This window comes from Poecilia reticulata, chromosome 12 (genome assembly GCF_904066995.2).
Source record: "Poecilia reticulata chromosome 12, P_reticulata-male-v2, whole genome shotgun sequence".
Classification (NCBI taxonomy): domain Eukaryota; kingdom Metazoa; phylum Chordata; class Actinopteri; order Cyprinodontiformes; family Poeciliidae; genus Poecilia; species Poecilia reticulata.
In genome coordinates this window covers 10,826,081-10,850,524 of record NC_088841.1, presented here as the reverse complement: position 1 = coordinate 10,850,524, position 24,444 = coordinate 10,826,081, and the positions used below count along the sequence as shown (strand labels likewise).

At 38.0% G+C, this 24,444-nt stretch overlaps 1 protein-coding gene and 1 long non-coding RNA gene across 2 annotated transcripts; one reads left to right on the top strand and one right to left on the bottom strand.

The window, feature by feature from the left end:
* Positions 1-10,576: 10,576 nt before the first annotated feature.
* LOC145554144 (uncharacterized) lies at positions 10,577-13,367 on the top strand. The gene is made up of 2 exons (XR_014090190.1): positions 10,577-12,423; positions 12,531-13,367. It is a non-coding gene; the product is annotated as an uncharacterized LOC145554144 (long non-coding RNA).
* A 2,488-nt stretch (positions 13,368-15,855) lies between these two features.
* On the bottom strand, positions 15,856-24,086 carry LOC103473470 (Golgi phosphoprotein 3). The gene is made up of 5 exons (XM_008423754.3): positions 23,659-24,086; positions 23,047-23,178; positions 22,716-22,830; positions 21,173-21,333; positions 15,856-18,261 (listed from the first exon to the last, which is right to left on the bottom strand). The coding sequence occupies exons 1-5, from the start codon at positions 23,869-23,871 to the stop codon at positions 17,998-18,000; spliced, it is 885 nt and encodes a 294-aa protein (XP_008421976.1). The 5' UTR covers positions 23,872-24,086; the 3' UTR covers positions 15,856-17,997.
* Between the last annotated feature and the right edge of the window lie 358 nt (positions 24,087-24,444).

The window sequence follows — 24,444 nt, the reverse complement described above, 5'->3', positions numbered from 1 at the left end:
GCCACCTCTGCTCCAAACTAGAACATTGTCGGCCCCTCTTCGGTTTTTTCTCTTTTTTTGCGGAGGATCAATAAATAACTTATTGGTGTTTTACCATCACCACCAGGTATGAAATGCTTTAGCCTTTGAGTTGCACCACAGCGCAGCATAACTGAAACACCCAGGAGTTTTTATGAGTATACAAATATTTATATTTGTACTCATAAAAACTCCTGGGTGAGGCTGGTATCGCGCCTGATAAAAATCTATTTATTTATGTCATCACATGGACTTATATAAAGTTTAATACATTTTCTTTTCATATATTTATTATTGTTTTTCTTCTTTACATATTAGGTTGACTTAGAATGATTCCAAATATGTGCAGGAATAACCAGATGTCAATCATCTGGGGGGGCCACTAGGGGGGCCAATCAGATGACAGGGGGGGCACAGGCCCCCCATGCCCCCCCCCCTCTGGCTGCGCCACTGACTTTGGGGCTATTTGTGGTTTGTAATCACAATTAAAGAAAACAGACTTGAGTTGCTTTAGCAGAAGCAAAAAATAATTTTCTGCACCATTAAATATAAAAACAATCCACCCATTTCTATCAATTGTATTTATTAATTTCATTTAATTAATTTAATAATTTAATTAAATAAAAATAACAATAGTAGATGTGTAAGCAGAGCATCATTCATTACCAAGCAAAGTTACACTTTTGAGTAAGCCAGTTTTCCATTACTTTTAACACAATCCTTTGGCTAGCTAGCACTTTTGAGCTCACGTCACGGCAAATAAAAGGTCGTTTACATGCAGTACCTCAAGGACCACCAGGGGGCGCCCATGGACCGCAGTTTGAGAACGACTGCACTAAAGCCCTTTTTGCACTGCAGGGTCCGGCACGGAACGAAACGGCACGGCACGGGTTCAAAGTAGGGCCGACCGTTTTTGCATTAGAACTTCCGACTCGGTTCCACAAGAGCTGTGGTTCCAATCGGGCCGGCCAAGCGGGGCTGCTTTGAATTCTGCAGCTGATTGGTTTAGAGACAGCCGTTGGTTGTTTTGCAGTCAGGCGTTAATCGGTTCCAGCTGGCTCTCACTAAATTGTTCTTACTGTATTTTGTCAAGAGTGCTCTTTTTAATATATATATATATATTTTTCAATGAATTCCTCTCAATATTCTGCTGTTACCTGGTCCCATGATGAGGTCATTTTTTTTCCTCCGCTTACTCCCTGATGAACGAGTACAGAACGAACAAGATCGGTCAACGAGGAAGGAGAAAGTTTTCCGGTATCTGATGGGTGATTTTAACATAAGGGGAACGGTATCTGATGGGCGAAATATGGCCATCAGATACCGTTCCCCCACTGTAAAACAAGGGGAACGGTATCTGATGGGTGATTTTAACATAGGGGGAACGGTATCTGATGGATGAAATATGACCATCAGATACCGTTCCCCCACTGTAAAACAAGGGAAACGGTATCTGATGGGTAATATCGAGCATTAAAATACATTGCCCTGTCTTTATTTCATAAATATATATATGTATATATAACTAAACACACACACACACACACACACACACACACATATATATATATATTCCGGATTTCCGGATAAGCGGAAGAAAATGGATGGATGGATATATATATATATATATATATATATATGTAGATTTATTTGCATATTAGCCTCTTGCTTGACTGATAAGCAAAAAGGAATGTAAATAAGCTCACTTGTTGCTTTGAAGCATGGTTACATGCTGTGGTTACAATTCATGCTGACATGATGCATGAAAAGTATATGCAGTTGCTACTTTTATAAGTTACATCCGATGACACAACTGAGAAAACTGACTAAATTTACCTGCATTTGTCACCTGTGTGACAAATGCAGAAACAGCTACATCAAGAGCTCTTTATGTAGCTCTTGATGTAGCGCTCAAAATAACTTAAAGTTTATTGAGCTACTTATAAACCAAAACTGATTATCTGTATTTTGCTTTTTGTTAGGCACACCAAGACCAAGCCCAGGCCTTTACACAGCAATCAATCAAGTGAAGAAACGCAGCACACAGATACCAGAGCAGGAAACAGCTACTCAAAAACTATATTGGAACAAATATCCTTTAATACTCCATTACTACTCTGTTACTTTTCTGACCCTGACTAGTAAACAGTAACACACAGTATGTACAGAAACTCCCAACAAGGTTCTGTAAATGCAAGCATGAATTTCTGCAAGAACAGACATGGCTTTAAGGCTCAATTCCCTTTAATTCTACTTTACATTTTCACAGTTTTAGGTATTTTAGCTTGGTAACGTCTCTTTACAGCAACTGCCATGATCAAAAAGTCTTACTTCTTGTATTTTGTGAAGCAGTTTTGTCCACAGTATGCTTTCCTTTTTAATTTAAGGAACTTTCAGTTGTGGTATTGTGCAATCTGCTTTTCTAGCTATTTCTATAGTTTATTACTGTCGATAATAATGACATGAATAGTGTTCTGTTGCACTAAATCATAATGAGCTCCTCAATCATTTACATTACTTTAGCTCAGGTTAGCGGTAGAAATAACAGGGGTTAATGTGTGTGTGGTGGTGGGTGATAGAGCTCGGGTAGATTAATTATTATAGGAGGAAGGAGGAATTTAGAATGCAAACACATGACTTTGCATGACTCCGGAATAAAATACGCCTAAAGATGCTTCACGGACACACTTTACAACTTAAATAATCCAGAAATGTTGCAAGGGGCTCAATTTAGAGTAGTTAGGTGTAGAAAATAGCCTTTTGTAGTCTTGCTGCTCCAGGAAGTAACACACCTTATTATATCTTTTCCTTTAGTATCTTAAATGATAAACTTTATTGCTTCCCACAATGACACAAAAAGCGTATTCCCGTTGCTTTAGCTTTTGGTTTGGAATTTGGACCCGAGTAGAATCAATTTCCTGAGCATTTATGAGAAAAGCCTTACCTAGCTTCATGAAGTCTCCACCTCTTTGCATGTTCTCTTCCATCATTGAGATACTGAATGATGGTACATAGCCAGCGGTGGATGTCAATCTGACACTGAAAAAAAAAAATAATAATAATAGTTTTATTTTCTCATTAAAACACTCTTACATGTTCCTTAACATACTATTTTAACTGTAACGTGTTCTGCCTATGCTGTGGAATTAGAAAAACTTCAATTTCCACTATATTTATATTTTGAGCTTCGCGCCTATGTGTGACCCAGCAAAAATAATCTCAATTCTACTCCTTTTGTATGGTACAACAAGATCAATAAATGCAAATTTGATTAAATTGAGATTTTAGATTAGGAAAAAAAAGGTCAATTATAATTGTGCAAGTTTGTTATGAGCTTTTCTGTTTCATGCTACTAGCTAAGAATTAAAGTACTGTATATCCTCACTTGGGTATGTAACGGTACATGGAACATAAGCAATCAATGAAAAGGCTTAATACATATATCAGATCAAATCTAACTAAATTATTCGTATATGCATTAAGTTTTGAATGAAAAAGTACATAACTGAGGCGTATAAACTTTTAGATTGAATCTCCATTAAAAAATAAAGCCGAATACAAATACCTCACCCAGAAAAAGTCTTTGAAGTGAAGCTTCTTCATGACTGAAACACAGCAAGCAGCAGAGAGGCAGGGTTACCTGCAAGCGTGTACATTCCCTCTGCAACAAACACTGTGGGTCAAGTGAGAACAACTCTCTTGGGTCAATGTGTCGCGCGCACAGTGATGATGACGCCGACAGATAGGTGGATGGATCATGGCATTCCCAAATGATGTTTGAGTATGCTGCCCTCTGCTGACTACAGATACCAATTACAAATTAAAAGCGTTTAAGAAATATTGCCCTTGCAATTAAAAGCGTGTCTGAGGGACATCTTACTTAAATCCGAGAAATATGAGAAAAAGGATTGAAATATGACCGTCGAGGCAACCTAAAATAAGTAATACAGGAAGTAAAGTCCCAGCAGTGCACATCACTTTGGCAGTGGCGGAGCTAGACTTTTAAAGTTGGGGGGCCAACGGGGGCCCACAGGTCTGGGGGGCAAAATTTTAAAATGTGTGCGCGCACATATATATATATATATATATATAATAAAAAAAAAACCAAACTGAATATTGGTTATTTTTTAAGTCCCTCTGTCATTTGACATGTTATAATTAACATGTCAAATGACAGAGGACTGGCGCACATGGAGACATGATAGACTTTTACGCAAAGAGTTATCTCATGGACTGAACTAAATGCGTCTTTCTGACCGGAAGCTGATAGCGTGTTGAAGAGTTATGGACACCTTGGTTAGGAAGCTCTGTTTTGACAGGTAATTTGACAGGTAAAAATAGTTCGGGTCGGACCAGAATTATTTGCCTGATGGTGGTTCGGGCTTCTAATGAGTTTACATTTAATGAGTTTGCAGCACACAGAGAAAACCTAAAGAAATGTGTGATCAAGTTGTGTTGATCTACTTATTGTAGTTTAAATAGAGGAATAGGACTGTGATCAGCTGACCACTTGGTGCTCAGTTCAACTTTATGCATAGAGAACATCGTGGAGCTCATTATTAATCATTATAGAACAATATCTGTCAGAGAATCATCTCTGATCTGGACGCTTTAACGGACCAGAGGCTTTGGAGCGTCCAGCAGCTGATCCGCTTCTGCTGGTTTTTCCTCCCGCTGAGGAAGTGATGCGGGATCAGGAAACGATCAGAGTTCTGCCGCCTTCTAATCACGTCATTTCGTGAAATGTTGCCTGATTTCAAAACGTACTCGCAGAGAAATAATAAATGTTTTGTTTGCTGACTACAAATTGGAAATAAATAATTTTTTTCTTTGACGGACAATGAAAAAACTCTAGCGCCACCTCTGCTCCAAACTACGAACATTGTCGGCCCCTCTCGGTTTTTCTCTTTTTTTTGCGGAGGATCAATAAATAACTTATTGGTGTTTTACCATCACCACCAGGTATGAAGGGCTTAGCATTTGAGTTGCACCACAGCGCAGCATAACTGAAACACCCAGGAGTTTTTATGAGTACAAGTAAAAGGAGGCTGGTATCGCGCCTGATAAAAATCTATTTATTTATGTCATCACATGGACTTATATCAAGTTTTATACATTTTCTTTTCATATATTTATTATTGTTTTCCTCTTTACATATTAGGTTGACTTAGAATGATTCCAAATATGTACAGAAATAACCTGGTGCTGTTACATGTCAATCATCTGGGTGGGCCACTGGGGGGGCCAATCAGATGACAGGGGGGGCACTGGCCCCCATGCCCCCCCCCCCCCCCCCTCTGGCTGCGCCACTGACTTTGGGGCTATTTGTGGTTTGTAATCACAATTAAAGAAAACAGACTTGAGTTGCTTTAGCAGAAGCAAAAAATAATTTTCTGCACCATTAAATATAAAAATAATCCACCCATTTCTATCAATTGTATTTATAATTTCATTTAATTAATTAATAATTTAATTAAATAAAAATAACAATAGTAGATGTTAAGCAGAGCATCATTCATTACCAAGCAAAGTTACACTTTTGAGTAAGCCAGTTTTCCATTACTTTTAACACAATCCTTTGGCTAGCTAGCACTTTTGAGCTCACGTCACGGCAAATAAAAGGTCGTTTACATGCAGTACCTCAAGGACCACCAGGGGGCGCCCATGGACCACAGTTTGAGAACGACTGCACTAAAGCCCTTTTTGCACTGCAGGGTCCGGCACGGAACGAAACGGCACGGCACGGGTTCAAAGTAGGGCCGACCGTTTTGCATTAGAACTTCCGACTCGGTTCCACAAGAGCTGTGGTTCCAATCGGGCCGGCCAAGCGGGGCTGCTTGAATTCTGCAGCTGATTGGTTTAGAGACAGCCGTTGGTTGTTTGCAGTCAGGCGTTAATCGGTTCCAGCTGGCTCTCACTAAATTGTTCTTACTGTATTTGTCAAGAGTGCTCTTTTTAATATATATATATAATTATATATATAATATAATATATATATATATATATATATATATAATATATATATATATTTATTTTTTTTTTTTTTTTTTTTCAATGAATTCCTCTCAATATTCTGCTGTTACCTGGTCCCATGAAGAGGTAATTTTTTTCCTCCGCTTACTCCCTGATGAACGAGTACAGAACGAACTAGATCGGTCAAGAGGAAGGAGAAAGTTTTCCGGTATCTGATGGGTGATTTTAACATAAGGGGAGCGGTATCTGATGGGTGAAATATGGCCATCAGATACCGTTCCTCCACTGTAAAACAAGGGAAACGGTATTTGATGGGTAATATCGAGCATTAAAATACATTGTCCTATTTTTATTTTATAAATATATGTATGTATATATAACTAACACACACACACACACACAATATATATAATATATATATATATAATATATATATAATATATATATATATATAATATATTATATATATATATATATATATATATCCGGATAAGCGGAAGAAAATGGATGGATGGATGCATATATATATATATATATATATATATATATATATATATATATATATATATATATATATATATAATAATTATAATACCTATGTGACATTTTTGTATTTATCATCACTATTATTTATTATTATTATTATTATTATTATTATTATTATTATTATTATTATTATTAGTGTTATTACTGTTATTGTTATTATAATTAGTTTCCCGCTAAAACGTGAAGAAAGTGACAACTTTGGCGAAACATGTTGTTTGAGCTTTCACGGTGGCCGTAGTTCCCTATGCGCGTGCTTTCTCAGTGCTTACCACGAGCACGCGTGTATTTTGCCGCGTGGGCGGGGCGGAGCGGGAAGAAGACGCAGGGGGAACCGTATCTGATGGGGAAACGCGGATTGACGTAACACCGGAACCTGAGTAGTAATAAAAGGGAACAGTCAGAACATAAAAGAACATTTTCTGGGATATAAAAATAACACTAGCAAAGCCACTGGACAACAATTTAGTTATGTAAACTAAATATCTCCTTAAGGTATCCCAGAATTATAGAAGTGTTCTGACACGTTTGGACCTGTCCGCTCTCGCTGAAGCCCCTGGTATTAAGTTTCACCACCCAGGAATGGCATTCCTTCTTAAGGTAATTTTCATTCGCTGCAATGACACATGCTTATAATCGACCAGGGGCAGAATCTGATTTGGGCAACTAGGGCGGTTGCCCCTTCGATCCTTCTTCCCCACCCTTCACTGAACCATCTGAATGTCAGCCTAATGCAAAAAAACCCCTACTCTATCGCCCTCTATCTATTTGTGTTCCTACTTGCCAGTTATCCTGCTGAATTATTGTAGGACAGTTTTTATTGTATGACTAATTTATAAAAGTACCTATATGGCTGTAAAGACCATCCTTTGACCAGCAGAGGGAGGCCCTGAGAAAAGATTTGGAAAGTATTTTTCTGGAAGTCTGCATGGTTTCCTGAAACTTGAGCTTGAGTCACCATTGACTACAAAATCCTAACAAAAGGAAATTATTTAATATTTCAATAAAAATTGGATGTGTATCTGAATATGTGTTGTATCTGTAATATGACTGAGACAAGAAATAAGAGAAGATACAGAGTTCTTAGTCAGGATGCAGGTATTTTAATGACTGACGCAAGTATAGACATGATGGGAATGTCCAATCGTCATACTGCTTAGAAAGGAGATGGGGTCTTCTGTCTCCCAGAGATGCATATCATTTTTGGTCTGAAATGTACAAACTGATCCCAGCACAAGAGTCAAAGATCTTGTTAAAATGTTGGCTGAAGCTGTCAGGTGTCATCATCCACAGTACAGCGTGTCCTGAACTGACATGGGCCAGGAGTAAGGAAAGAAAACAGCATAAAAAAGCCAGATAGCAGTTAGCAGCTGCACAACTACAAAGACTTTGTTTGGAGATAAGCCTTGTGGTCTGACGAAACTAAAGTGGAACTGTTTGGTCATAATTACCATTGTTACATTTGCAGGAAAAAGTGACACTTGGGAACACCAGCCTAACAGGGAAGTATGGGGGTTTTACTGCTAGTCCAGTAAATACAAATTATTTTGTAATTGTAACTGACCTGAAGCAAAAGAAGTTTGGTTTGATTTAATAAGAAAAATATTTATATTGCTGACTTTTTATTGAGTGATATACATTTTTGGTTTCAACTCTACACTGCAAATTTGGAAGTGTTCCATCAACTCCTACAGAGTTGAATTCAACATTTTGAAAGTGTCTATATTGGTCCACTCTGGATGATGTAGAAATTACACTTTTGAAAGTGTTATTTGTGATATAGTTGAATCAACACTCACAGTAGTTGAAATTAAACACACATCAGTGTTGACTTACTCAACACTAGTGTATTTTGTCAAAAGTTAACAGTACGAACGTGTTAATCTAACACAGAACGGTGTAAAGTATATATTAACATAGAAATCTGAGTTTTAAGATACTACTGGCAGGATGTGCTGTGGTGGCACAGGGGTTAAGCACAACCCACATATGGAGGCTCTAGTTTTGAATGCGGCTGTCATGAGTTTGCTTCCTGGTCTTCCCCTTCTTTCATTACCCACTTTTTTTTGTCAATTTCATACCAAATAAAAGCCACTAGAGCAATTAAAACCTTTTTTTTCCAGAAACTACTGGCCATCAACAATCCCCAAATTCATTTTAAAAGACATTAGATGCTACAAAAACACCAGCACCAGTTGCAGTATATAATCTTTTATTTCAAAACAACATCAAACAGCACTGACAGCAATATGCAACAAAGGTCATTCATTCATGGTACTTTGCACTGAAGGTGAACTGTGCTTTGAAAGTTCATTGGAAGCGGCCATGGATGGTCTTGTGATCACAGATGGTGAAGTGTCTTTGGTGCTGCTCTTGTTTTCGCCAACATGAAGGAAGAAGACTTCCAACCTGGAAGGAAAAACAAGAAATATAGAAGAAACATTAGGATAATAAATAAACATTTTAAGAAGAAGTGTGAACAAAACTAATCAGACTCACCTGTGTGTGTCACCGTCATATTAATTCAAATTACTCTGCCCACCCGGTTTACAAGATAAAGCATAAAAAAGTCAGAAATAATTACTAAAGAAATTAGTCAGCTTATAGAAAATTGTTTTGGACAGCATTAAAAGTTGTGCCAACCTGTCTGAAGAAATGTGTTGGAGTCATCATAACAGGCTTCGGTCACCAACATGACACACTGACAAAGAAAAAACATTTTGGCAGTTTTTAGATATGCCACAGGTACAAAACACCAGAGTCAAATGGCTCAATTGCCTCCTCATTGTGTAGATAAGATGTCCAGAGTCCTGCTAATCACCTAATTATTGTATTCAGGTGTGGTGCAGGTGTTAACTTTACAACATAGACATCCCCGCAACAGCGGAGCTAACAAGTTTCATAACCACAGAGAGCGACTATGTCATTCTGACGTCCATCTGACATGATGTACAACAAACCAAGAGAAGAACAGAAACATCAGGCCACTCACTAACGATGAAACAACACAAATTCAAAACATGTTAACGTAGTCCGTAGAAATGCTCTAGCTAGTTTGCCATCTGTTGCCAAGTAACTGATGATGACGTTGGTGACAAACTTTACCCAGAATGAACCTGGAGACAATAAGGACGATTCATTTGTAGTTTTGTGTGACATAAAGTTAAATATAAGAGTGAAAATAAAGCCAGTCATGTGGCACAACATTTTATTCAAAATTTTACGCCCACTATGTTACTAAAATTTGTCAGTCTAGTAAAGTTTTTAGCAACCCTGAAGGCATGATCTGCCTACCGTCTGGACCCCTTGTAGGTCCAGGCCGGGGTCCTGCTGCAACCCCTACCCTATCTGTTGCTCCTTCCTTGATGTGATGTTACAAATATGTTACAATTGTGGGAAGAACTGTCTAATGTTGATTTCTAAATCAACACCAGACTGAGTGTTGATTTAAAAATCAACACTGGACTGGATTGCTTTTGAACTCTTTGGAACTCTTTAGTGAGTGCTAGGGAAACTAACACTCATTAACACTCATGTTGTTGAGTTAACATTGTATTTTTACCATACAACACTTACACTGGAAATCTAATACTTTTGAATTTGCTGTGTAGTTTTTTAACTTTAGTTTTGTTTTTATTACAATAAATACCAGAAAATATGGTAAAATAGATTTAAAAAAAACGCTCATATCATTCACTTCTATGATGTATTATCTTTTTGATCTTTGTTAACTTGTGCTTTTTTAAATAAATCAAAGAAGAATCATTAACTGGAGTGCTGGTGTTACGCTGGTGAGTGTTGATCTTAAGTAAACCCATATTTCCTGTGAAATACACAGATTTCAGCGCTTTATATATAATAGATATTTCTCAGTGGAAAGTTCCAGATATAATCTTTGTATTTCTGATTCTGAAACCAATTCAGTACTTTGGAGGGCATTATAATAATACTTAAACAGTCTTCCTAAATATGCTTTGCTACAGAATAAGCAATCAGTAACTGTTTTGCAGGACCCATCTATTGATAAACAAGTTCATGGTACATTTACTGTCTCTCTAGGTACATTACCTTCTGTACATTATGATAACAGTGAACTCAAAAACATTTTATAGTTCTATTATAAGCTGTGGACACGCCTCCTTCAACCACGTGACCCGTTTGTTTCGTTTGTGACTTACAACGTGGAAGGAGCCAGACAGGCGGAAGAAGCACTTCCTCAGTTCCAGTGTGTCATTTTACTCGTTCCTCATTTATTTGCTATAACTTTAAAATCAAATGTATGATGAAATTGTTCATGTTAAAACAGTTTTTAAGGATTTTTACCTGTTTACTGGTGTCTCTACAGTGCTGTCTATTTTGTTCCAGGGTTTTTTTTGTTTGTTTTGTTTTGTTTTTTTTTACATTTTTACTTTCCGTCACACTTAAATGTTTTAGCTCACCAAATCCAATTTAATTTTAGACAAGCGTCATTTGAGTCTTCAAATTACAGTTTAATTTATTTAAGGGGGAAAAAAGTGAGGGTCAGCTGTCGCCGTGGTAGCAACAACTGCTGTATGGCATTTTGATGCTGTCATTAAGTCTCATGCATCCCTATGGCGGAATTTTTGGCCTATTTCTCCTTCTATATATGTTTTAAAACTGCTGGATTGGAGGGGGATTTTGCACAAATGACATACCACAGCTTCCTAATTGGACTTGTGTCTTGATTTAAAGTTTACAAGTTACTCTAAGGTGGACTTGCTGATTTACTTCAGTTCATTGTTCCAGTATAACCCCAGGTTGATTTGAAAACCTTTTTTTCTTTTTTTAATCTTTGTCAAATGTCAAAGTTGATTTTATGATACAGAACATCTTCCAGTGGAAAAAAAGACCATTGTTGATTCCAGGAACCAGTAACAAAAGATGATGAAACAAGCTTCTCAGACATAAAACAGAAAAATCACCCATGTGCTACGAGGCCTGCTGTGAAAGTGTGTACTCACACTAAAATAGTCAAATATGGTGAACATAAACAATGGGACTTCTTTGCAACAGAATTTCCAAATAAAGCATCAAGGTGCTTTTGAGTGAGGTAAGATTGTTTTAGCTAAAACATCAGGCCACCGGTCACCTGACTGCACAAGGAAGTATATTCAGTGGTACTTTCCCCTTTTCAGAGAAACCGACATGTTCATGTAGTGACATGTTCATGCTCCTGTATGGAGGATTGAGATCTGTGTATTTCCTTTTTAAAATGAAGGTCTGTCACATGTTCATTGTGTTGTTAACCACATAGTGCAGCTGTTGCTTGCAGTATTCCAGGTTTCTGTGTACATAGTGAATACAATGACAGTGAACCTTTGGAGTTTTGTCCCATTTGAACACAACAACAATCCTCCTGTGAACTGGTAAAACTGTACACTTACATAAATGTATATTAATAATAAGCAAGATTTAATTTATTGATGTATATCCGAATATGTGAGTAAGAAATGATGTCATCTTGCGTCATATGACTCACTGTAGTTGCTTACTTTCAATATTGCACTGCTGTGAATTTATTAAGTTATCAAATTTTTAATTTGTGAGTATGTTCATTAGTTTTCTAGTACCGCCATGCCTTACCAGCAGATGTGTATAATAAAGAGAATAAAGATAATACATGTTATGCAAGGCTTCCTGATTAGAGAAGTTTACAACAATACCATAAACAAGTTCTCATGGTGGGTGGAGTTTGACGTTGCTGGGGATTCCTCGACCTAAGTACTTAAGCTTCACTTCCTAAGTTTAGCTACAACCTGTTCTTCCTTGTCAAAGCAACACAGCAGGCGTTTAAAAGCTCAGTGATCAAGAAAAACTGAACATCTGAAAACTTCTGGCCTAAGATGACAGTCAAAATGGAAAAACACGGTGAGTCAAAAAGGATGTATACAAACCTGTTTGAGTATGTGATCGTGTTAAACTACGAGTCTTAATGTTATCCTTGACTTTTTTTCTTTTTTTTTCCTGCCTCACAGATCTCCCTGCCGCCGTGGAGCTCTGCGCTCGCGAGCTGAGGCAAGTTGGAGATAAATTGTACTGGAGATACAAACTCCTGGAAATGCTGCTCAAGAACTATGAGACTGTCAACAAAATAAAATGAGAGGTCACACCGACACAGACGGAATCATGAATTCGACGAAACCCAAACTAGCCTTGGATGAGAACCTGGTTACGACGTGGTGATCCTTGCGAGGGCTTTTCCACTGCTGACGCATCTGGCGGGACTCGCCGGTGTGGACTTTGGAGTGAAATTAAGATGGAAAACAAAACGAGGATGTCGATCCTGCGGCAGACTGGACCGAGGAACGACGACTACATGGCAGTTGCCCGGTGAAGATACTGGAACTGAAAAACGCATACATTCATGCACCGAATCATGTTTACAGCATGTTCATTTAAGAGTTGCAGCAATGGGAAGCGTTGGTGTTATGGATTTGTTAAAAATGTTTCAAATGAAATAATTTTTTTCTTCTCATAATAGTTACTTGTACTGTCTTTGTTTAATGGGATACGACTGTTATTTGATAGTGGTTGTAGTTCTATTTAATGTTTTACGTATTTATGAACTTGTTTACATTTTTTTAAGCTAAAATTTTGTCAGATTTTATACAACCTGTTCTGTCTTTGACAGCATTGCATAGATGTTAGGCAGAGTATATGTCTTTGAAATGTAGCAGACAAACCTCACTAAATTACCTCCAATTTTTACAGATGTATCTTTGTATGCCTAATGCTGAGGATACTATAATTGATGGTATTAATTTTTTTTGCACTGATACTTGGATCTTAAAAATAAACCATCCTCAATACTATGCTGAGACTAATGTATTTTTTTTATATAACAAAGTGATGACAATGTAAAAATTAGCCAATAGACAATGGAAGCTCTTATTTGTTAAAGCATGAGCTATTTCTCTTTTTATTTCAGGGACAAAAACAAAAAAATTTCAGATATCATACCTAGTTTTGCTTTTAGATTAGATTCTTAAATTTAGAACTCTGTCTCATTCAAATTCAAAAATACTTTACTGATCCCAAAGGGAAATTAGAAACTGCTGTAACTCATATTTATTCTGATTTCTTCAGAGTTGCAGATAGTGTTGGCTGTAGGTGGAAAATATCTTGTGTAGCAGTCTGTATTACAGCAAATTTGAAGAAGCCTCTGCATAAAGATAATCTGGTTTTCTAAAACAGTCTCATGAACAGGATGAGACTCACGGTTTAATATGTCAAATTTTATTGACAGAGGTTCACAAACACCAAATAAAGATTTGCTGAATGCCACAATGAGAGAATATGTTGGAGATTTATATATGAATGTCTTCTAAATCAGCAGTTTACATCCATCCATCCATTTTCTTTACACCCTTGTCCCTTAGTGGGGTCGGGAGGGTTGCTGGTGCCTATCTCCAGCTAACGTTCCGGGCGAGAGGCGGGGTCACCCTGGAGAGGTCGCCAGTCTGTTGCAGGGCAACACAGAGACAGACAGGACACACAACCATGCACACACACACTCACACCTAGGGACAATTTGGAGAGGCCAATTAACCTGACAGTCATGTTTTTGGACTGTGGGAGGAAACCGGAGTACCCGGAGAAAACCCATGCATGCACAGGGAGAACATGCAAACTCCATTCAGAAAGACCGGGGCCGGGAATCGAACCCAGAACCTTCTTGCCCCAAGGCAACAGCTCTACCAACTATCAACTGTGCAGCCCAGTAGTTTACATACAAAATGATTACTATCTCATTTAACAAGGGAAAGCCCAGACGATGATGCTTTGGAAAATAATGACAGGGCAACTGACACATTTAAGTTGATTGGAGGAACACCTGCTTTTCAAGGGAACCTCAGACACTATCTTGTTAGAAATTATGGAAATCTCAAGAAATCAGCAAAGAACCCAGAACAAAAGCCAAAGACTTTGTCATGTTGCTACGGCATGAGCTGAAAAGCCACTCAATTATTTTAAAAGAAATACAAAACAGCCAGACTGGAGTTTCCAAACGCACACAAGGAACTGGCTCACTTCATAAGCCAGATGGCAACCCTTAGAAAAATACATGAGGAAATATTGCTCAATAAAACTCAGAAGTAAATGGATATTCCAAATGGACGATGACTCTTAGCAACGAGGCAAAGTGGTTACAAAGTGGCTCAAGTCAACTTTGTGGCAATGTTAGCAAATATTGAGGAAATGTATTTAAAGTTCTGATTTTGAAGAACTGATCAGCTGATTATCTGATTATTGTGGCATTTAGCAATTAGGAATAATCTTGGTTATTCTAACTGACCTTAAAATTGCTTTGAGTTATTTAGAAAGTGAGGGGAAAAAATGAGAATTTGTTTTTATCCAGTACTTGTAAATTTCTGGTGTTTCATATATAACCCTATATATATGTAAATAATTGGTGAAAAGTTGCCAGAAGTAGACAGAGGTTGGGAAAAACTAATTTTATCTTAGCAGAAAAGGTGAGAGAACTAGTACCTTAGATTTGAGCAAAGGAAAAGGACTAATAACAGCAAGAGCACCGCAAAGAACTACCCTTCAAATTGTTTTTCATATTGACAAGACTGCTCCCAAGTGGAAATAACATGCAAACGCGTGTGTGAGTGGCACCAAGCGCATAAAGCATGTGCCTTTTAGCCAGTGGTCTGAAACTCCAGCCCTCAAGGGTCAGGGTTCTGCAACTTTTAGACATGCACATTTATGTTTTGCAATCTTAAATTAAATGGTTAAACTGCCTCACTAGTAGGCAGTCAAGCACTACAGAGCTCTGCTAATGAGCAAATATTGGAACCAGATGTACTGAAGCAGACATCCAAAATGTTCCAGGACACCGGCCCTTTAAGTCATAGGTGTCCAGCTCCTGGCAGTCTGTCTCTGCTCTAACACAACTAATTCAAATGGCCCAACTATCCTCTCCCAATTGGTCTGAGTAAAATCCGAATAACATAAACAGAGGTCATATTTGCCGTGCGACATAACTTTAAGGTTCAAGGGTTTTGAGTAGTTTTGCATGATTATCCAGTATATTAACAACATCTGGTGACTGGATGTCAAAGATCTGTACTTTTTTTTATGCTCAAACATTTGAATCTAGTGTCATAGTAGTTGGTAAACTCATTCTTACTTTGAGGAAAAACACTGAAAACTACATTGAGAACTACAGACTTTACTCAAAATAAATAAATCATACATTTTTGTAGCAGGAAAAAAAAAAACACCCTATGAGACATATGGATGCAAAAATGGTTACGGAAAACATGAAAATAAAAAACACCAAAACAGTGTGAATTCAGGCACTTAAAGGATCCTTACTTTATTTTCTGTGGTAATACAAAAAAAGCATACAGAATTATAGAGAATAGCAGAGTAGATCCCTTTCATTGAATTCCATTAGATCATACACGTAAAATGACTAATAATTACATACAAGTCTGTTCTCTGTAGCTACATCCGTCAAGTACCCCGGCCCCTCCACCAATAGCATGCATGGTCTCTTTGCTGTAAACGCTTTGGAACAGTACTTCATACCCCTTGGTATGTTGCATGTAGAAATTAAAACCAAACAGGAAGAAAAATAATGCAATCAAACGAAAAGCAATTTCACATTACACAAAGATTACATTGACTAGAACTGAATTATATTTATGATAACATTTTTATTTGTGAAAATAAGTTTCAACTGACTTGCTCTGAATCGTGTTCGGTGTTAAGTTTTTGTTCTAACGGACTACATGTTCTATTCTTCTGGATTCGTTAGGGCCCCAAGTAACTCTTGCATCTTCTAAAGAACAAAACAACATCCCCATGTCTTTTTTACATTTTTTTTAACAAAATCTGTATAATTTATGACTAGATATATAAAATAAAACTTAGATTCATCAACTGCAAGACGGAACCTTTTTAAGGGTCGCCTCATCCAAACTACGCATTTCATCTTCTTAGATTTTTACTGATAATTTCCATTCTTTCGTAGAAGGAAAACAGTTCACACTGAAGTTTGTGGATCAGCACAAAGTGGGAAACCAGGCCTGTGAATTTCATAAGGCGGATAACAATAACTCCACTTGAACAAGACTCTTCAATCTTCATGGGTGTACTGTATTTAATCATTAAAAACAAAAATAAGGGGGAATTAACACTAACATGGACCAAACTGAAACAAACCTGTCTTGTAGAAATATCCTCAGCCTATTTCAGTAAGCAGCCTCGTAACTTTTACCCTCAGGGATCCCAATCTGAAATTAGTTTCTGAAAGCACCTTTAGTTTTAATTCACACTCAGAAAGCAGCTGTTATTAATCAGAAGCAGTCTACATAGGGAGCTTTTAATTTCTTTTCTTTTTTTTTTTTGTCAGAGTTGCTAAAGTCCATAATTTTTAATATTACTCAACTCTGTAAAATACCTATAAATACAATCCAACCTACACAGGGTAAAGACTGAATCAAACAGGTGATAAATGAAAGGCTACTCCAGGCATCAGATAGCTACATAAAACAACAATGGTGAGACTTGCCATGTACTATAAACACAGAATGGACCCTTGCAAAAAAAAAAAAAAAAGCAAAATAGGTCTTTTTTGTATTTAAATACACTCGAGGTGAAATTCTTCATGTAAGTCACTAAAGGGTCAGATAACTCGGGTGTTTTTATCCTTCCTTTCTTCCTCAGAATGCGATGAGAAAGAAGGGAGGAGAGAAAGCATGAGGACAAAATAACAAGAAAATCTGTGAAACATTCAGGTAGTCTGTTCTAACAGTAATGATAACAGCAATTTCTCCCCAACACGTTGGGGAACAAACTGTTGGAGAGAGCATAGCGTAGCACGGGCGAGGTGGGGGGATGGGGGGGGGGGGCTCCGTGAGTGCAAAGAGCATCTATAGCCATGTAATTTTCCGTCTTGTAATTCGTGACTTAGCATGAGGGAGCGTACAGAGACTAGTTTGCAAACCATGGCCAGACCTTGAAGCAATGCAGGTGACGTTTTTTCTTTTCTTTGATGCGACGCTTGACCCTGGTCAGTTTCTTCATATTCACCATGACAACTGCCACCTGCTCTGCTCTCTGGTGCCATCCTGTGCAAGCAGAGGCTCGTCCACTCGTAGTGTTGATGTTTTGAAATAGATCCATAGTCCGCGGTGGCAGATCACTTACCTCACTCGTGTGAAAGCAGCCCGTCATCGTTTTCCATCCAGACACCATTCCTTCCAATCAACAGTTACTTGGTGAAGCCCACCACCACTCAGACTGCACTTTGTTAATATGGACTACCACCAAAAAAACAAAAATGTCATCCAGAATAGATGTATAAACAGGCTCCTCAACCAGAATAGATTGTCTCATTTAAGTGAAGTCTGTCTTATTAAGTCCTTCAACCAATTAAATAACCCAGACCACAGCCAGATCGTTTCAGTCTCAACCAGTCAGGCATTTTCATTTAGTAAATGCAGCGACCACAGCCCACATGAGTTCATTGGCATTGGGCTTTGAGCTCTCCTTCTCGGGCTCCAGCTCCAGCAGGGTGTGGACCCGCTTCATGCCTAGGTCATACTGGTCATCCTGGAGGGGGGCGAAGGCGTTCTCTAGGACGTCGGACGAGTGAGCCAGGAGAATCAGGGAGAGCACCCGCTTGTCCATGCGATGAGGATCGTTGACCCACTTCTCCAAAACGGAATCCTGGACTTTCTTGACAAGCCGCTGCGGTGGATCAAAAGAAACCGTTACTTCCACTTAAAGTGCCAAAAGAGAAAACAGAAATCCCTTTTACAGACGACAGTTATACTTTTAACCAATCACTAAAAGTAAAGGGGAACCCACAACATTTCCAGCATTCACCAAATCTGTAACACTCGCTTAAGAGAGTTGAGTGGTTGGTACAAAGGAAGTTTCACACAGCTCTTCCTTTAGTTTGAAACTCTAAAGCATCTTCAGGTTCATCATGCTCTGAAACACACTGCACTGTGAGGGTAAATATAAGGTAACTTAATTAACTGAGGCTTTCTGTTTGCGGCTGTATGGCTTCCCTCAGAAAATGAGTCTTTTCATGCCTCATTTAGACACTTAAAGAGTTGAAGAATAACAATCATCACCCCAATAAAGTTGTTAACTAATAGAAGCTTAGGCGTGATTTTATGCCACTTAGTAGTTTAAGTCCTTCAGATTACTATGAAATAAATCATGAACCCATTTTGTGTTATTACATGAGCCGACTAACAAATTTCTCTACAAATCTGAAGAGCATGAAGTTTAGAAAGTTTACATTTCAAAAGTTAACACAATGTACATTTGCTGTATTATTAAAACTAGTTTTTCAATGTACATTTATTTAAAAAAAGTAAATAAAAATTATTATTATTCTTAATGAATGCAAAAATCTTTATCGACATTACAGCCGCTTTTTGTATTAACCGAGACGTTTTTGCGCATTTCCACTGCTATTTGGATGATTTATCTTTGGTATTTATACAATTTCACAGTTTAAAGGTCTTGAAATATAAGACCAGAAAGTTCAGCCGCCTGAAAAGACACTGCAATACCACACCACACCACATCTCTATCAAGTATGATGCTGCTAATTATGTCTTTCAGGTAGCAAAAACCACCAACAGTTACAGGAATTTAAAACATCCCACCAATCACTCTTACTAAATTAACGCCGTTTTGAAACCCAGTTGGCTGGCCTCCTGCGTATATAGCCCAGTTAAAACACAAAAACAGATGCGTATATATTTAAATATTTTTGCCTCATGTTATGTAAAAAAATAAATAAATAAATATGAAGTAGATATTTCAACTGTTTAAAATCTTATCTATTTTAGCAGCAGTGGAAATAATTGTTGTTCTTCTGTTTAAAGAAACGGTGATTTGAGCATCTACACTTGGTGGGCAAATCTTGTCATCTCAAAAACCCCAAAATTTAAAGGAAAACGAAAGTAGGAGGCTTTGTGCAAGACTCATCCGCTGGGCCTTTTAGACTAATAAATATCGTTTGGATAAAGGTCTAAATGATGGATGAGCCCAACATTTACTCACCGTTAATCAAAAGTTCTCCAATCGGTTCTTATGACTCAATTACAGTCAATACGCCTGACCACATAAATGTTTCAACCTCATTTTTTTCTCCTGGGATATTTATTAAACTAGGAAGATTTATTGAACAGGTTGGTCTTCTTACAGTTCAAACTGTCAGTTTAATACAGATCCATAGCAGTGATGTAGAGAGCGAACATAAAACTCAGCATAAGCTAGAAATATTGCTTCTTGGTGCAATCCTCTGATATCTGCCAGTGAGCACAACAATTTAGTACACTAATAAGGCTTGTTGGCTGAATCTCATCTTTCACAAAAAAAAAAAACAACTAAAATTACAGCTTATTCTTCTATCTAATTAAGAAATATTAGCTGAGCCAAGTAGTTTCGAAGCATCATCAAGTCTACTAAAATAAAAGACTCATTTAAATGGAGATAAAGGTTTTGTAAAACTTGAAATGAATCATGTTGTCACACATGTCATAGTTTGTTAGCACAATAAAACAATGAGTACGTTAACTTATATTACCAAAGAAATTAATCAAACACGTGAAGAGCTACACAGACCTCCTCATTTTGGAGGCCAATCTGCAGATGTAATTATAAGCCAATGAAATTAAAAAATAAATATACACATGGCAATGTTTGCTTAAAATAAAGTAAAATGCAATAACTTCACCAATAGTTGGGTCCCAGTACTTATTGTACTGGGAATCTTTGCTTTAAAAACTATGTTTTCAAAGCTAAGATTTTTAGCTAAAAGAATGCATCATTTAGAGAAAAAGTACAACAAATACGCTTCATAGCCTTGGACACATGAGTCACTTCATTGTTCATTTATACATCCTTTCATTTCTACTCCATTCCGTCATGTATGCTACTCTGCAAGATGATAAAATGCTGATCTAAAATCAAAAAATTCAGAAACAGAAGTATATAATCTAGAACTATTGAGATTGCAACACTTAAGCTTTGCTGAAACTTAAAATGCAAGTTGTGGGATAAAAGGAAGATGAAAAACTCAAATTTTTCTTTTATCTTGTTGGCTCTGATAAAGAAATGCACATGCCTGCCCCTGTACATCAAAAAAACGATGCAATGCTGCAGAACGTTCAGCCTGAATCCCCAACTAAAATCCCCCCCTTGACATTGAAAATATTCACTTTTATATGAATATATATTTTTAGTAAAGAAATCCAACTGGCATATGCATAACAGCTAGATTTATACCAACATTAAATTACTCACAGGTGGGCTCTATGTACTTTGTGAAGAAGCTCAAGAAGTATGAATGGTTTTGTGAGGTGCAAAACTCGCAAAACACACAAGCTAAAGAAATTACATACTGTGCATCTCAATAAAACTTTATCAAGATCTAATGTAACTGACGCTGTGCTAGAAGAGGTCAAACCTGTTGAAAATTAAACTGAGGGTGTGACTACACTTCACACAATAGCAGTCAGACATAGCAGAGAGCTGAAAAATGCTTTTACCTTTTATGTTACATATCGACTCGTTAATCCTTACTCAACAACATATCTCACGATGAATGGACGGGATGAACACTGCTTCATCATACCTGCTTGATGGTGCTGTTGGTTAGCGGATGTGTGGTCATGTCAAAAAGCAGGAAGTTCTGTTTCTCTGTGGTGAGGACCCCCTTCTCCACCAGGTTTTTAGCCAGACGCTCTCTGACGTTTCGAAGCTGATAATGGAGCTTCAGGGGATTCCAGGTCTCTCCTACAGGTCAACACAAAAATGTAGCTTTAAATAACCAGAGTTTCTGCATGTTTCCGTAAGCTAACTCCCCTTGGTAATATGTTGCCCTAAGGCTACAGACAATATCACAATACCAAGAAGGTAGAAATCACAATTCCATGTCAGCATAGTGAAGATATACGATTAATAGTTGTGACGATGGTGAGCTGTTAGGATAGTAGTAGTTGGATTGAGAGTGTTAACGTTAATCTACCCTCCATTTCCTAAAAGAGGTACAGAATATAGCGACAGTTATTGTGTAAATGGAGGAAAATATGCAGAAATAATGAGCAAATAGATTATTTTACAGCAAACAAAACCAAATTTATCTTTGATAATTATTCAAAAGACTGAAACAAGAATCAGAAAGGATGATTTAATCCATTTAATTCAGTAATTTAGTGGGTTGTTCTAAAATGGTTGGAAGGATTAGCACACATGAGCAGAGGAAAGTTTAGGACTGAAAAGCTTGCGATATGCCAAGAACAGAAGTCTGCACACTTGATCCTCGATCGTTTACCGACTATGTTTCGATCCTACTTTGATCGTCATCATGTGAAAACACTTGAATTCTTGCAAATTCAGGCAACATTCATGGAAAAAAACAAACATTCATATACATTGCTGTACAATGCTTTTACATTTAAAATGGTAGGTGCAGCACTCTTGCAGCGTTTGAATGTTTTACACGTTTGTGAAACATATTTGAAAAATGCACTTTTTCAAACTGGTTATTTAATCCTAAATCAAAGACTGAAGAATTTCTTCTCCAACATGGCATATAAATTTGGCGTATAAATTCCCTTTAAAATTTATGAATCACATTAAGATTAAAGATAATTTAGGTGACTTAATAACTCAAGTTAAATATACTTTTGCTCAGTTATGGTTTTCAACGCCGACAGGAGTGCCCAATGCCTTCACGCATCGGTTACTTAACTTACGGCTTGTGGTAAGCTTCATAGCACTGACAAATTTATTGGTCATTTCTTTTTTTAGTTCCCTAAAAAGAAGAGTTTTGGCACGGTGCAAAATAGTCTGAAAACATCTGCAGGAACTACAACACAATGATTCCAATTAAAGGAAGAAGTAAAACGTACACAACCTTGCATCCTTAAATTAATAATGAGATACATTTGAAGGTAACTAGCATGGCATCAACTTGGTGGGATTCTGACCTGCTTAAACATTTAGATGGTTGAATGTAAGCAACCTTGAATAACAAGGACCAAATGGGAAAACAACTTCGTAGTGAAATAGTGCAAATCAGCACAAGATATGCAAATAAAGGCACATAATCCACTTGGGCAGTTTTCATGATGACTGCAAGCTTTGTTTTACAAAGTCAGAAGTGCTTATCTCACCACTGAGGAGTTCTATCCAGCTCTGCACAGTCTCTGGAGGCTGAGTGTCTTTAATATGCTTCAAGGCCTCATCCAGCAACACATCTCCTGTTGGGGCATCAGACTTGCAGATAACCTTGCAAAAATAAAAAAAGAGAATTGTCAGTGGCAGTCAAGTTAACTCTGAACTGGAGTCACATCTTATACAAACAGGAATTACAAGAGAGGCAAGAAGTGCCTTTGTTGGAAAGATAACAAAAATGCTTCCTCTGACCTATGAAGCGTAATTATCTTTAAAAACAAACAAACTCTACGGTATGCCATGTAAAGAATTTTGATGACAAATACCCACCTTTCTTGCCAGGAGGCTTTTCCTCCGCACACCGCAGGCCTCCAGCTGTATCCTTCCTCGGAGGGCCAGTTCTACCAGCATACAGCCGCGGAGGCCGGAAGAAATACAGTCGTTCCAAAAAGACGTGTAGCCCTGAGCGGAGAAGAAGAAGAAGAAGAAAAAAAAACGCTTGCTTAGCTGACGTGTTGAGCCAGCCTTGGTACAACACTTCCAGGTTTCAAAGGACCTCACACCTGGAGAACTACCCAGGTAACGCAAGCCGTGGAACCTACGTAGCTCGGTAAACAAGTAGCATAACTGCTTTGATCCGGGAAGTTATGAACCGGATGCTTCGGTACCGCACCGGACCGCCTTATTCAGATAATACTGTTATTATTAAGCACCTTGAGAGAACTGACACGTTGCACGTCGGTAAACAGAAGCTACTTGACACACGTTGGCTAACAGGATTTACACCGTTACACTTTAAAGTCAGACACTTCAAGCTGAGCATAAACAAATCCCGGAAACATTAGCCACCGAGTGGATAAACTCAGTGTTCTGTGTTGACATTTAGCCGATGACGCAACGTAAACACATTTAATAAGTTAACGGATTACAAACAGCCCGCACCTCTCGGTCCTTGAGGCCCAGAAGCAGTACTTCCTCCATTAACGTCAGCCTAGTTTCCTTAGAGTCCCCCTTGTCTTCCTCCTCTTCTTCACCTCGGCGAGCCTCGTCTTCCTCTCCACCGGAATCTTTCTCTTTCTCGGCGGCAGCGGCGCTGCGAATGGCCTCGGTCCTCCGTTGGACGAGGCCCGAGGTTCTCTGCGTGAGAGAAGTCATAGCTGAGGCTGCGAAGCGGTCGGATTCGAAGACAGGCGCCTACCTCGGTGAGATAGGGAGCCGTGCAGCATCAAAACCGAATTGTGGAAGTGGAAAAAAGGAGGTGAAAGACAGGTCGGCCAAGAAGAGTCAGCGGCCGTTGACGTTAGGCTGCGCTCGGTGTTCTAGCGAAGTCTCTGCCCACTTCCTGATCCAACATGGTGGCGGTGCTTCTGTGACGTCGAATGAGGTCTGAGCAGGACAGTGAACGCTTCTCTCGTGTTGCCTTCATTGTTGTGGGAAAATCCTACACTACAGGTTAATAGTAATTCAGACGAGTGATTGATCAAATAAATCTTTTAATGTGAAAGCTTAAGTTCAACTGTATTAAATACATAAAAAATATTGATGAAAACACATTCATTAAAACTGAAATTCTTTATGTTAATTTTGTGAATATCAATATGAACAAAAGCTGTGAATATTATCGATATGGTCTGAATATAACCCAAATGAACATATGGGCTGTGAGTATTGAAAATATGTATAAAACTGTAAATATTGTTATGGAGGAAATTTGGGAATAATATCAAT

What these genes read in the sequence shown, in the direction of transcription:
- LOC103473470 (XM_008423754.3), bottom strand. Translation starts at nt 23,871, where the DNA reads ATGACTTCTCTCACGCAGAGAACCTCGGGCCTCGTCCAACGGAGGACC. An exon ending in CTGGATAGAACTCCTCAGTG is followed by an intron (nt 21,334 to 22,715) that starts GTGAGATAAGCA and finishes GTTGACCTGTAG; the next exon opens with GAGAGACCTGGAATCCCCTG. An exon ending in CCAACAGCACCATCAAGCAG is followed by an intron (nt 18,262 to 21,172) that starts GTATGATGAAGC and finishes GATCCACCGCAG; the next exon opens with CGGCTTGTCAAGAAAGTCCA.